The 12973-nt window shown below is 37.3% G+C and overlaps 1 protein-coding gene across 1 annotated transcript; it reads right to left on the bottom strand.

Moving 5' to 3' along the window:
- Window positions 1–2019: 2019 nt before the first annotated feature.
- On the bottom strand, window positions 2020–3162 carry LOC141392512 (uncharacterized). The gene is made up of 2 exons (XM_073965450.1): window positions 2415–3162; window positions 2020–2282 (listed from the first exon to the last, which is right to left on the bottom strand). Exons 1-2 carry the CDS (start codon window positions 3160–3162, stop codon window positions 2020–2022), a joined length of 1011 nt encoding a protein of 336 aa, XP_073821551.1.
- Window positions 3163–12973: the final 9811 nt, after the last annotated feature.

Below are 12973 nucleotides of genomic sequence, written 5' to 3'. Positions count from 1 at the left end.
TTAAACTAGCTAAAATACTAAGAGTTTTAGCACCAGCAGTTACATAGACAACAAATGTATTAATATAATTAATACTTCAGCATATTCCTGATTTCAGTTGAATTCCTTGATTTAGAATATGTTTGCCTAGTTTTGTACTAGGCAAATTATGTCGCCGCTTGTTATGAAAATCTCTCCCATAAGGATGAATGGAAGTATAAGTCGTCTGCAGACATTTTCCAGCTATACAACCACTATAGAGGATTTATTGTTCAAACTTGGACTACAGTCTAGCGCACCAATATTATGAAACCATTATTTAATACCAGTGACCGCAAATATTAAGCTTTTATGCTTGAAGTCAGTGTTTTGGCAGAAAGAACAACGCTTACATTGACCAATACATCATTCGCCATGTATGTAGTAAGAGCCCCTTTTAACTGTAAAATATCATAGTTCGTTCGGAATGACTCCGAAAAAAACAATGATTCAACTCTGAAAGATCAGCCCCACATCCTCAAAGATACACTGATGCGTTATATTCTATTATTCGTGTATTAGACAAGAAGCGATTTGTGGAACTTTTTGCAATATAAGGTCAGGTTCATCACAGAACTTGTTGTATCTATGAAAATGACACTCTTTGTTACACAATTTTTTATAAGCAATTGACAATGTATTTATGTGGTGTAAGTTTGACTGTACATTGGAAAAATAAGCTCCACATATTTTTCTCAATCGATTAGTGTGTCGGGACACAAAAGTCAACTCATTTTGCGCTTCGTGTATTAAACTATCATTTAAACTATTCATAATTATACCCTACACCAGTATGTGGTGTTTGTTTTGGCAAAAATTCATGTAACACCGCGAAATATTGGTCCTAGACCCTAACATAATTTTTGTCCGATTTTGTGGCTGATCTGTAGGTCGCAATAAAAGTCCGATCGTCTTAAAATTTTAAATAAGTTAAGAGCATTAAGTTCTACTTTGGAAATTGACACAAAAAAACTCGTTTCCTTCAACGCTTTTTTCCTATTTTTTTACATTAATCTGACCACAGATTCCGCTCAGTGAATCGTGCTAAAACAGTTTATTTTACCGAAATGCGTTCAAAAGTTATGGTATAGTACAAATGTTCGCGAGTTACAATACCACATAACTTAGTTTCAACATAAGTAAATTTTCTACAAAAAGGTTAATACACAGTTATTTGTTTGTAGTGTAATCATAAAGACGCTAGAGGTCACAATTACAGCTCAAGTCACGAAGTTTTGCACGAGGTAAGAGTTTAGGTCGAAGAAAATCCTGCAATTATAGTGGTAGTAGCTAATTGCAGGAGGTAGTGGTGTAGGGTATCACATGGTCGGTCCCGTCCTACTATAGCATTTGCTTACTGTGTGCTGTTTTCTTATTAGTAGACAGCAATGTATTGGAAAGCTTTGCAGTTTTAATTTTCTATATCTTCTGAATCGAAAAAATTGTTTTCAATAAATTATTTTTTCATGTGGTGTCATAAAAATAATGTATATTTTATTTTTACGCTTCCTTCCGTTTAATCTGATTCGAGTTTCATTAACCTTATCAACTGTAAAGAAGCACTGATATTACACTATATCTAACGTAGGATTTAACAAAAAACAAACACTTGTACTAGGATTAATTATATTAACAAATACTTTGTCTTTATAATTGCTGTACGACTCTCATTTGGTGCTAAAATTCTTAGTAAATTTTGGTAAATTTTTTAACAAGGTTAGGTTAGGTTAGGTTAAAGGACGCGTAGCTGTCATATTGGACAGCCACTTCACTCGGAGACCTTATGGTCCATTGTGTTCATCCTGTAGGGGGGGGGGGGGGGGGGTTTGAAAGAGAAGAAATGTATGGAAAAGAAGAAAGATGTCAAGGAAAGAATTATACAAGATAATGAAATAAAAAAAAAAAAAAAAAAAAAAAAAAAAAAAAAAAAGAGTAATTTGGTAGAGAAGTCATTGAAAAGGATGTTTTAGACATAGGGGCGAGAGAGGAGAGTTTGCCATGCTAAGGCGCATTGGTTGGTTCACGTTGAAGCCATTTTAGGCCTTTGGCCAAAAGAAGCAGTTTCGTCGGCTCGACTTGACAGAACGTTGTCAGAGATGTTGTGGTGTGTTCACCCACCGTTCGAAGTCTCCTGGTCATGAGCACTGGACAACGACATAATAAGTGCTCAATCGTCTCCGTCTCTTCCTCATCTTCGCATAGTCTGCAGTAGTCGGTAGTGTCTCTATCCCATCTGCAGGTTAGGGATCTTATCCTGCAGTGTCCTGTGATTGTTCCAACCATTAATTTTAGATCGGATTTCTTCATGGAGAGAAGGGATATAGTTCTTTGCTGAGATAGGTTGGGCCAGATTGCCTTTGATACCTTGCAACCAGGTTCATTGTTCCAAATCTGACCAGCCTTGTCCCGGTAAACTTGTTCTAGCTGCCGCATGAAATGACACAAGGGTGGCTTGATGGAGTTGTCGATTACAATGTCGGTTGACTCCGATCCGCTACGTGCCAGCTCATCCGCTATCTCATTGCCTTCGATATTGCAGTGACCCGGGACCCAGCATAAGGTAACGATTGATTTTAGGTCTTCCAGAGCTTTCCTGCAGTCCAAGACCGCAGCAGACTTGATTGAGTGGGACTTGAGTGCTTTAAGGGCCGCCTGACTATCCACGTAGATAGTCACCGGTCCAGTTATGTCCCCTTTTTTATTGCTTATCAACTCTGCTGCTTTCTTAACTGCAAAGATTTCGGCCTGGAATACACTAGAATGTTCGTTCAACCTATATGAGAGCCGTAAATTGAGGTCATCGCTGTAGACGCCTGCACCTGTTCCCATTTCCATCTTGGAGCCGTCGGTATAAATCTCTATACCGAGTAGAGGTGGGGAATTGTGAGTCCAGGCCTCCCTGTGGGGTATTCGTACATCAATCTCATCGAAGTGTAACTGTGGTGATATGTAATCACTGATTACCTCCGATCCCAGTTGGAATCCGGATCGTCGTAAGATAGAGGCATAACCGTAATCAGTATTGTGCCATGAGTTTGTCTCTTTGAGACGGAGAGCACTCTTGGCTGCCAGCTCTTGTACTACTAGATTCAACGGATGAAGATCTAGTAGGACGTTGAGTGCTGCCTGTGGAGTGCTTTTCATAGCACCGGTAATTAACAGTGATGCCGCTCTTTGGACTGTGTTTAACTTGTGAAGAAGCGTCGTCTTGTTCAAAGCATTCCACCATACCAGAGAACCATAGGTAAGGATTGGGCGAACTATGGTCTTAAAAATCCAATGGATGACCTGTGGTTTCAGTCCCCAGCTCTTACCTATGGAGTTCTTGCAAGAATAGAGTGCTATTAGCCCTCTCTTGGCACGTTCCTCGACATTCCTTTTCCATGTTAATTGATGGTCCAGGATGATGCCGAGGTACTTGGCTTCAAGAGACAGCTCCAGAACAACCCCATCAAGCATTGGTAGTGTGAATGGTTTTACTTTCCTCTTTTTGGTAAACAGGACCAGCTCAGTCTTAGACGGATTCACCCCAAGTCCATTGTTGTGCGCCCATCTTGATAATTTGACTAGAGCTCCTTGCATGAGTTCCGATAATGTTTGTGGGAATTTACCGCTGATCATAATGACCACGTCGTCGGCATAAGCAATAGTTTTTATTCGTAGTCTATCATATTCCTTGAGTATTTCGTTAATCACCAGAAGCCACAGCAGTGGCGATAGAACGCCACCTTGTGGTGTGCCCCTGGTGACAGACTTCCGAATGGAAGTCTCACCGATATTTGAATTGATTATCCTGCTGCTTAGCATTCCGTCAATCCAATTGATCAGTGTAAAAGAAATACCAAGGTTAGAGAGTGTGTTATGGATAGATTCAAGCTTTACATTATTGAAGGCACCTTCTATATCGAGAAAGGCTGCTAATGTATAGTTTGATCCATCCATATTCCTCTCGATGAAGCCCACGACCTCATTCAGTGCAGTTTCCACCGATTTACCTTTGGTATAGGCATGTTGGGCAGAACTTATAGCACTATTTCCAAGCCTGGCCCTTATTCCAAGGTCCAGCAGTCTTTCCAAAGTTTTCAAAAGAAAGGAAGACAGGCTGATCGGTCTATAGTCTTTGGGAAGTGTATGGCTTGACTTCCCCGCCTTGGGGATGTATGCCACAGTGACCTCCTTCCATAGAGCCGGAGTGAGCGATAAACACAGACAGGCTCTGAAAATATTGTCCAGATGTGGGAGTAATACCTCCGATGCATTTTGCAGCATGGCAGGGAAAACACCGTCCGGACCGGGTGATTTAAAGGGTTTGAAAGTGTTAATTGCCCAGGCTAACTTTGGACGACTTATGATCTCCTCGATGATGCTCACATCCCCAGTGGCATGGTTGCAAGTGCTTGGAGCACTAGTGCTCTCCACTACATCCATGCAGTTGGGAAAGTGGGTTTTGGCCAGGAGATCAAGGGTTTCTAGACCGGAGTTAGTCCATGTGCCATCATCCCGTTTAATACTCCCTATGGATTTGGGGTCCTTCGAGAGTACTCTACGGAATCTAGCAACGTCCTTAACTCCTTCTATAGACTCGCTAAAGCAGACCCATGATCTGCGTTTAGCTTTCTTTATTTCGCTGTTGTACTTATTGAAAGATAACTTATAGTTCTCCCAATCTGTGGACAACTTCGTTTTGTTGGCTTTATTATAGAGCCTTCTGCTAGTCCTTCTGAGGTTAGCTAGTTCTTTTGACCACCAGACCGGTTGACTTCTTCTGCCTGGATGGGTTAGTGGGCAGGCGGTCTCATAGCTATCCACGAGAACCTTTGTTACGTGATTCACGGCACTATCAAGCTCCTTGGCTGTTTTGGGGTATTGCGATACTCCCAGCTCGGAGCTTACTAGCTCATTGAATTTGTTCCAGTCGGTTTTCCGTGGATTCCTATGTGGTGGTTGTCGAATTCCGTCAATAGAGACTTGAAAGAGTATCTTTCGGTGGTCCGAAAAGGAGCACTCTTCAGATACCCTCCAGTCACTAATGAGGGATTCGTCTTTATTAATTAAGGTTATGTCAATAACCTCCTCTCTGGTTCTATTTTGAAAGGTGAACTCCTTTCCCCTATTACATATTCTGAGATTATACTTTAAAATAAAATCGAATACAGACTCCCCTCTGGCATTCGTATCGCTGCTGCCCCAGTGGAAGTGGTGAGCATTGGCATCACATCCTAAGATGATGAAGCAAGTGCTCCCCATTTCTTTGACAAGCTTCTCTACGTGTTGGCCGGGAGGGTCAGGGCTTTCATACGGCATATATATGGAGGCGAAGATGGTGGCTCTGTGTGAGCGGTCTTCCAGTTTGAGTGCCGTAACATCTCCTCCGCTAAAATTTGAGAGATACATTAATTTCAGTTTCTTTTTGGCAACTATACATTTTTTAACAATGTAAAGGGGTTAATTATTTTCTTATTTATGGTTTCAAAACTGTCAAGCAAATGCACTAAAAAGCTGCCTAAATACTTACCTCATATCCCTATTTGTGTCGGAGATATAAGTCAATTGAATAAGTTTTATTAGTTGTACGACTTTCGCTTTGTTCCACTGTAGGTCCACGTCTTTGAATAGCCCCCATATAATGGTACCGGACTATTTGAATTTTATTTTAACGTTGTTTGCTACATTTTAAGACCGAATTAGCTATAATCTAGCATTTACAATTCATAGTGGTCTCAAAAAACTTCTCTACCAAAAATTTTAGACATAGGTCCATGTGTTGAAATAGCCCCCACATACTAGTACCCCTTATTTCAGGCATAACCCAGCAAAATTTTATGGAAGTGGTTCCATGAGATGCCATGATTTCACTGGATCTTTGCATTGGTTCAAATGAAGTCGTGAAAGATCCGATCTTTTCATCAGCATTTGAACCCATTCGAAGGAAGTCGTGAAAGATCCGATCGTTTCATCAGCATTTGAACCAATTCAAAGGATGTCGTGATAGATCCGATCTTTTCTTTAGCATTTGAACCCATTCCATCGATCCAATAGAGATGAATTTTGTGTTTTTATTTTTACACATGTATATATTCTTTTATTTATCTAAATATGTACGTTTAAATCAATGTAAGATTTATTATGCTAGGAAGTCCCAATCATTGAGCTAAATGTAGAGTCGGACTGCACTCTTTGGTATTAGTCGTGTTCCTTTACGTGCCTGAGGTTACCAGTTTTTACCCGCAAAGTGCTTGCTTACTTTTAAAAGCATACAATTTATATGAGAGCAGTTCACAAATTTTACCATTTTTGTAACAATTACCATTTTTAAAAGTAAGGGAACAGACCAATTATAAAAGTTTCCTTGCCTGCTCTAGAGAACCCTGCTCAACAAGTCGATTTGTAGATCCCTACAAAACAACAAACATTTCCAAAACGTTGTAAAATAAAATTCACGAAATAGTAATCTGCAGTTGGAGCCAACGTCGAAATCTGCACTGCACTGATGGGAAGTAAAATCCTTTTGTAAGATGAATCAAAACCTGTTGCGGAGGAAGTAAACTCTGTTGCGTGCAGCTGGGACGGCCGGAGGTCAAGTTTCTCACTTAAATTTACACCCTGTCGCTTGCCAAACACATCGTTCCCGAAGTCTGGAAAATAGGCCAGCTACTGAAGCCCTGAAGGCCTACTGAAGGGTCCTTAGCAAGGACCCTTGTGGCTATAGTTCTTCCAGCATCAGAAATAACTTTCCAGTTGCCGATCAATAGTATAGGATCCGTAAGCAGCACAACAACTGCGCTGAAGGCCATCTCCATATTAGCAGAGGACTCACTCAGAGCAAGCCGTGCTCATAATCTAGAAAGAGAAGTCTAACGTTACAAGAGAGAACCTCTAGATCAACAAGCCTTTCAATCAGTTTTAAGTAGCATTCACACGAATACAGTCGCAGATGCAGTAAACATTTATCGTGTGAATGCGGTCCTTGGAGAAAATCCACCATCTATCGCAGCTGAGAAGCGCCAGCTGTCAGGACAAACCAGAGTAGTTTTGGGTCAATACGCTCGAGATGGAGCAGCCGTTTCAAATTCCTATAGGCAAGTACTGATGACACCGTGGAAAACATCTGCCCAGCATACAGCACAGGCCCCACGACACACTGCTCCTTTTCAATTACCCTACCAATCCTGCTAAGAAACTTAAGTTTGCAGCTTTGTGGTTACAAACCATATAAATAGAGAAATAGCCACATTCTTACGACTGATAGACCCAGAGTCAGATTAAGCAGAAAAATGAGAATACAAACATATTAACTACTGTTACAACAACGAGAACAAACTGCAATTAGAGATGTAAACTTTATGATGATAAATAAATTATAGTTATTTCATTAATTCCTTTGAATTAATAAAATAAAAAAAAATGAAAATCATTTTTCAATACAGCATTTTCCATTTTCCGAACAAGACGTGAAAATTACATGCCAAAGGCTTGGTGAAAATGACATGCCAAAGATTAGTGAAAATGCTATTCTTGGGAATTGGTTAAGATGGCATGCCAAAGGATTGGTATAGATGCCATTCCAAGGAATTGTTGAAGATGCCATTCCATCGAGTTAGTAAAGATGACATGCTTAGGATCTGAAAATGAATTGCATCTTTTGGGGGTCACGCTCTTGTAAAAAGAATGAGTGAAGATGCTGAATAAATTACATTCCGTTTCACTTGCACCCATTCTTGAATAGCATCTTTGGCATCGAACATTTTGCTGGCTAAGCTTTTATTTAGATTTTTGGTGTGAATTGGCTGTAATTTTTCATTTAAGGTTCGTAGTGATCAGAAACGTTTCCGTCAAAAGTTTGGCCGCCCGCTTTCAGGTACTTTGAATACATATTTTATCTTCATTATTTGTCTGAATTTGATGCAATAGTAGACATATGTACATAAGTTGACGTTTTGGTGTAGCCACCATGTACTCGTAACAGTACCTCCCGATTTCAAATATCTTGACGTTTTTACGTTTGGTTCCTAGTGGTCAAAAAACGTATCTTCTTAAAATAGTGGGCATAACTCCATGTTTTGATTATGTTTTCCCAGACAGATTGCGCGTTTTTAAATATTTTTCATTGTATTTACGAAATTGCCACCTAAATGTTTGCTTCTTCCTTAATAGTAACTTTCAAAAATTTACCTAATTTGTTGTTTTTGTTAAAGACAAAATTGCATTCGGGCCCAAACATGTGCTAAAAAGCCCTAATGGAAAATGCAATTACATCCAATGTTATTTAAACTTCAATTCGATTTTAAAATGTTCGATTTATATGTTGTAAAGACAAATTCGCCCCAATCGCTAAATTATTCAATGTCCCAAAAATACGAAATTAGTTTTGTTGTAGTTTTCAATATACCAGTTTGGGGTATGTTTTCATTTTCAATTTAGGGAGTTATTTCATGGGGCCTTGTTTCTGTACGCCAATTGAAATAAAAAGCAAGTTGTGAATTTTAAGGAACCGTAAATTTATGCACAGAAGTGCGATATGGCTTAGAGCATATAAATATATATTCAACAATAAATTAACACATTATTATACAATTCAGGAAGGACAACAACACAGCACTAACAAACATAAGCTATATCATGCCTTTTTACTACTGACTTACATTTGGTTCTCTTCATCATTGCAGATCTGAATGTTGAACAGCAAATATAAATAATTTGTTATTGAAACGAGATATATGGAAAACCCAAACACAGTAATCATCACAATAAAGTAATGGTTATATTGGAAAACAAAAAAAAAAAACACAAATAACATCAGCAAAGAAGTTTATCGTGGATAATTGCAATCGAGATGAAATCATTAATAAGGCACACAATATGTCCGGAACAATTTTACACGCCATTAACGGAATATTTATAACCCCAATTAAGACATATACATGAACTCGCAGTTTCATTCTGTTGGGAAAAATTGCTTTAAAAGGAGAAGACCACATTTATCATCCAATTAAATGCATAAATACGATTTAATCTGTTTTCTTAAAGGGGTATTTCAAAATATACATATGCACTAATACCTCGGTTTGCGTTGTTTTGATATGCATTAAAAAAATAGATTTGTTACGACTTGCGTTACCGATTCGATTTCCGTTATAAAAACAATATATGTCTGGGATTTTAATCTCCTCAAGAGAATATTCATGGGTTCTTAAAGTCATACGATGAAACAATTGTCAACAATTATTTATGTTCCATTGCATTGGGGCATGCATTAGAGGAAGAATCACCTGCGTCTAATAATGTTACCGCAGAAAAGGAGGTTTAAATGTCACTCAAATATAAGAAGCTTTGGAAACTATAACTATTTGTAGGCAACGGTCAGGTGAAAAACTAAGCGGCAAAGCCAAACAGGCTATGGAAGATGCTATTAATATTGAAATTTATTTACCAAAAAAAAAATCTCAGAGAAATCAAAGTCTAAGTATCATTCGCATATTATGACGATAGTTTAAGAAAAAAATAATTTTTTACACTGTTTTATTAAACTTGCTTTGGTGTCCGTTTAGTTCAGTACAGTTGCAGTTGACTAATCGAACTAAAACTTTGCACACTTTAAAGATTTAGATGACAATACATGAATATGAAATCAAAACCAATATTGGTCCATTTTTACCATTTTTACAGTGTTTTATTTAACTTGCTTTTCAAATCTGGTAACTCATTTTCTACACAGTTGCAGTTGACCAATCAGACTGAAACTTTACACACTTTTCAGATTTGGATGACAATACATGAATATAAAACCAAATCCAATATGGGTCCATTTTTTCCTATAGCCTCCATATAGCGGTACCACCCGATTTAGTTCAAATCTAGTAACTCATTTTTAACGCAGTTGCAGTTGATTCTACCTTCATTTTTGGCCGAATTGGCTGTAACTTGGCTATGGGACCCCACATTTGCACAGAAACTTTGTCACTAAAAATGATGGACATAGGTAAAAGTTTTGATAAGGATTTTATCTTCATTTTTAGCCAGAATTGGCTTTAACTTGGCATTTGGAGTACAGAAACTTCCCCACCAAAAATTATGGACATAAGTCCAGGTTTTGGTATAGCCTTTATATAACGGTACTACACGATGTCAGGCATTTTTAAGCTTTTATCTAAATTTTCGGCCTAAATTGACTATAATTTTGTTCTCAGTGGTCAAAAAAATTTATTTACTAAAAAGTTAAAAATAAAAAATAATTTAAAAAAATGAAGTTTCAGTGTTTAAGTTAGAAATGCACTTAAGACTAGAAAATAATTTGTCGCATATCCTCAATAAATATATTCTTTCTCATTATGGAATCTCTCAAATAAAACGCTTGCATTTAAATTATAATTGGGGCAAAACTAAACGGATGCATAAATAGGAGCTCCAAATGGCGAAAATTGTCTAGCAACAACAACAACATCTAATATGCCTGATGATGTTAACCTAACCAGCTAACGAAACGATCGTCGCATAGTGGTTGATGTGTGTGTAGAACTTCGCTAGATATCAATTTTTCAATGTAATCTCCTTAGGTCATAAAAAGCTCGATTAATTAAATTAATTAAATCTCACAAATAATGGCCTTCGCCCCTAAAAAGGCAAAAACCTAAAAATAAAACATTCAGCTGAGCCCGGCTGGGATTCGAACCTGGGTCGTCGCCAACTAACAGACAATGTTGCTGACGTCTTAGCGTTCTAAACCACAATCCACTTAAAAAATCTTTCGATGTGAAAGACATATTTACAGTCTACGATGGAAAAAAGCCATCGACTGTAATATGAATGCAACATTGAAAAAATTGATTTCTGGAATAGAAGGGGGACAAATGAGTCGTCTTTGGAAATAAAAAGCTTCAATTTGAACTTCACAAATGCAAAATTGCAATCTTGGATGCATAAATAGGAGCTCCAAATGGCGAAAATTGTCTAGCAACAACAACAACATCTAATATGCCTGATGATGTTAGCCTAACCAGCTAACGAAACGATCGTCGCATAGTGGTTGATGTGTGTGTAGAACTTCGCTAGATATCAATTTTTCAATGTAATCTCCTTAGGTCATAAAAAGCTCGATTAATTAAATTAATTAAATCTCACAAATAATGGCCTTCGCCCCTAAAAAGGCAAAAACCTAAAAATAAGGCAATCGTTTTATTTGAGAGATTACATCATGACAGCAAATAATATCGATATACACTTTTGTAAAAATTTTTTCCACTCCACTAATTTGTTTCACAAAATCGTTCGACTAAGTACTACATACTTGGGTACCTGTAAACACCATATGATCACTATTTACTTCTAAACAAAACTAAATTAACGTTTATTACATCCAAAGCAACTGTAAAAATTTATTTTAGAACGATAAATTACTCACGGTGCTCTTGAATCAAATTTAAATGGAAGGTGACACCTGGGAAGTTTTTCCGGATTCTGAAACTACAATTTTCATAGAGAAAATCAAAAAACAAAAAAAATCGCAGGAGCGCTTTTTAAATAAATCGCGATTTAAGTTGACATTTTTAGGGGTTGTTTATGTTTTCACGATTTTCCTTAAACCGCAAGTCCTATCAAAATGAGACTGAAGAAAATGATGTAGCTATGAAAATTCTCTACAAGACCTACCTTTACGGTATTTCGTAGGTTCTACCATTTTTGAGATATTGTAGTTCAAATTGTGACAATGCACTGACTGTATCGCCGCCTTATAAAACAATGTCATGAAGGGTGCGCCTTAACTAACTTTTAATGAAAACCGCTTACAGAGTTGAAGTTTTTGAGAATTCTGAAACAGCAATGTTCATAGATGAGAAAAATCCAAAAACAAGAAAAAATCGCTGTAGGGATTTTTAAATAAATCGCGGTCAAAATTCACATTTTTAGGTGTTTTTTAGGTTTTCACGATTTTGCTTCGAAACCGCAAGTCCAATCGAAATGGAGCTAAAGAAAATGTTGTAACTGTGAAAATTCTCTACAGGATTGATGTTTATGATTTGTTCTCAAGCTGTACCATTTTTGAGATAAAGAAGCTTAGTTTACATTTTTAGGGTTTTTTTGTTAGGGTTTCGCGATTTTGCTTGAATACGGCAAGTCTTATCGGCATGGGACCTGAGAAAATCTGAAAGATGTAAAAATTCTCTACAAGACTGGCTAAAGTAACTTATTCTAAGTTGTAACAGTTTTTTAGATATATAAGTTTAAGTTGGAAATTTGCAGTCATGACATTGTCAATCTTGTAGAAAATTTTCATAGCTATAACATGTTTTTTAGTCCCATTTTGATAGGACTTGCGGTTTCTAAGCAAAATCGTGAAAACCTAAACAACCCCTAAAAATGTCAACTTAAATCACGATTAATTTAAAAAGCGCTCCGGCGATTTTTTTGTTTTTTGATTTTCTCATCTATAAACATTGTAGTTTCAGAATCCGCAAAAACTTCCGAGGTGTAAGCACTTTCCATTTAAAATTGTTTAAAGAGCACCGTGACGACGGAGATATCCCAATAGGCGATAATACATCCAGTTTTTCGATTTTTTTTATTAAGCTACAGGTAACATTCTGAGCAATAAATTGATCCCAATTGCTTTACCGATATTGGTAAAATACTAGAAACATATAAAAAGAATTTTATTTCCAATGCAAAAATCTTTGCTTCTGTTAGACATATTATAGGGGCAGAGCTTGATGGAGAAACTAGACCATCTCAGCTCGAAATTTCAACAAAAGTGACATATATTAAATTGATCCAATTTGCATTGCCAAAAGTGGTAGAAATATAGGAAAAAGGCGCTCAGGAATTATATTATTTTAGTTCAGTTAGCTCATCTCCAGAAAAGAAATATTTATCAGTGAAAAGCTTATGGTGTAGGGTATCACATAGTCGGAAAGTCCCGACTATATCCTTTGCTCATTTATTTATAATATAAACTACTTCA

Source organism: Musca autumnalis, unplaced genomic scaffold (genome assembly GCF_047663935.1).
Source record: "Musca autumnalis isolate F117 unplaced genomic scaffold, ASM4766393v1 scaffold_2, whole genome shotgun sequence".
NCBI lineage: Eukaryota > Metazoa > Arthropoda > Insecta > Diptera > Muscidae > Musca > Musca autumnalis.
The sequence above is the reverse complement of the archived record's forward strand: the minus strand, read 5'-3'. Positions and strand labels throughout refer to the sequence as shown.

Excerpts from the sequence above, each read along its gene's own strand:
- LOC141392512 (XM_073965450.1), bottom strand. The coding sequence starts at position 3,162 with ATGAAAAGCACTCCACAGGCAGCACTCAACGTCCTACTAGATCTTCAT. Across the intron at positions 2,283-2,414 it reads AGTTTACCGGGACAAGGCTG|GACACTGCAGGATAAGATCC; the intron begins GTCAGATTTGGA and ends GAACAATCACAG.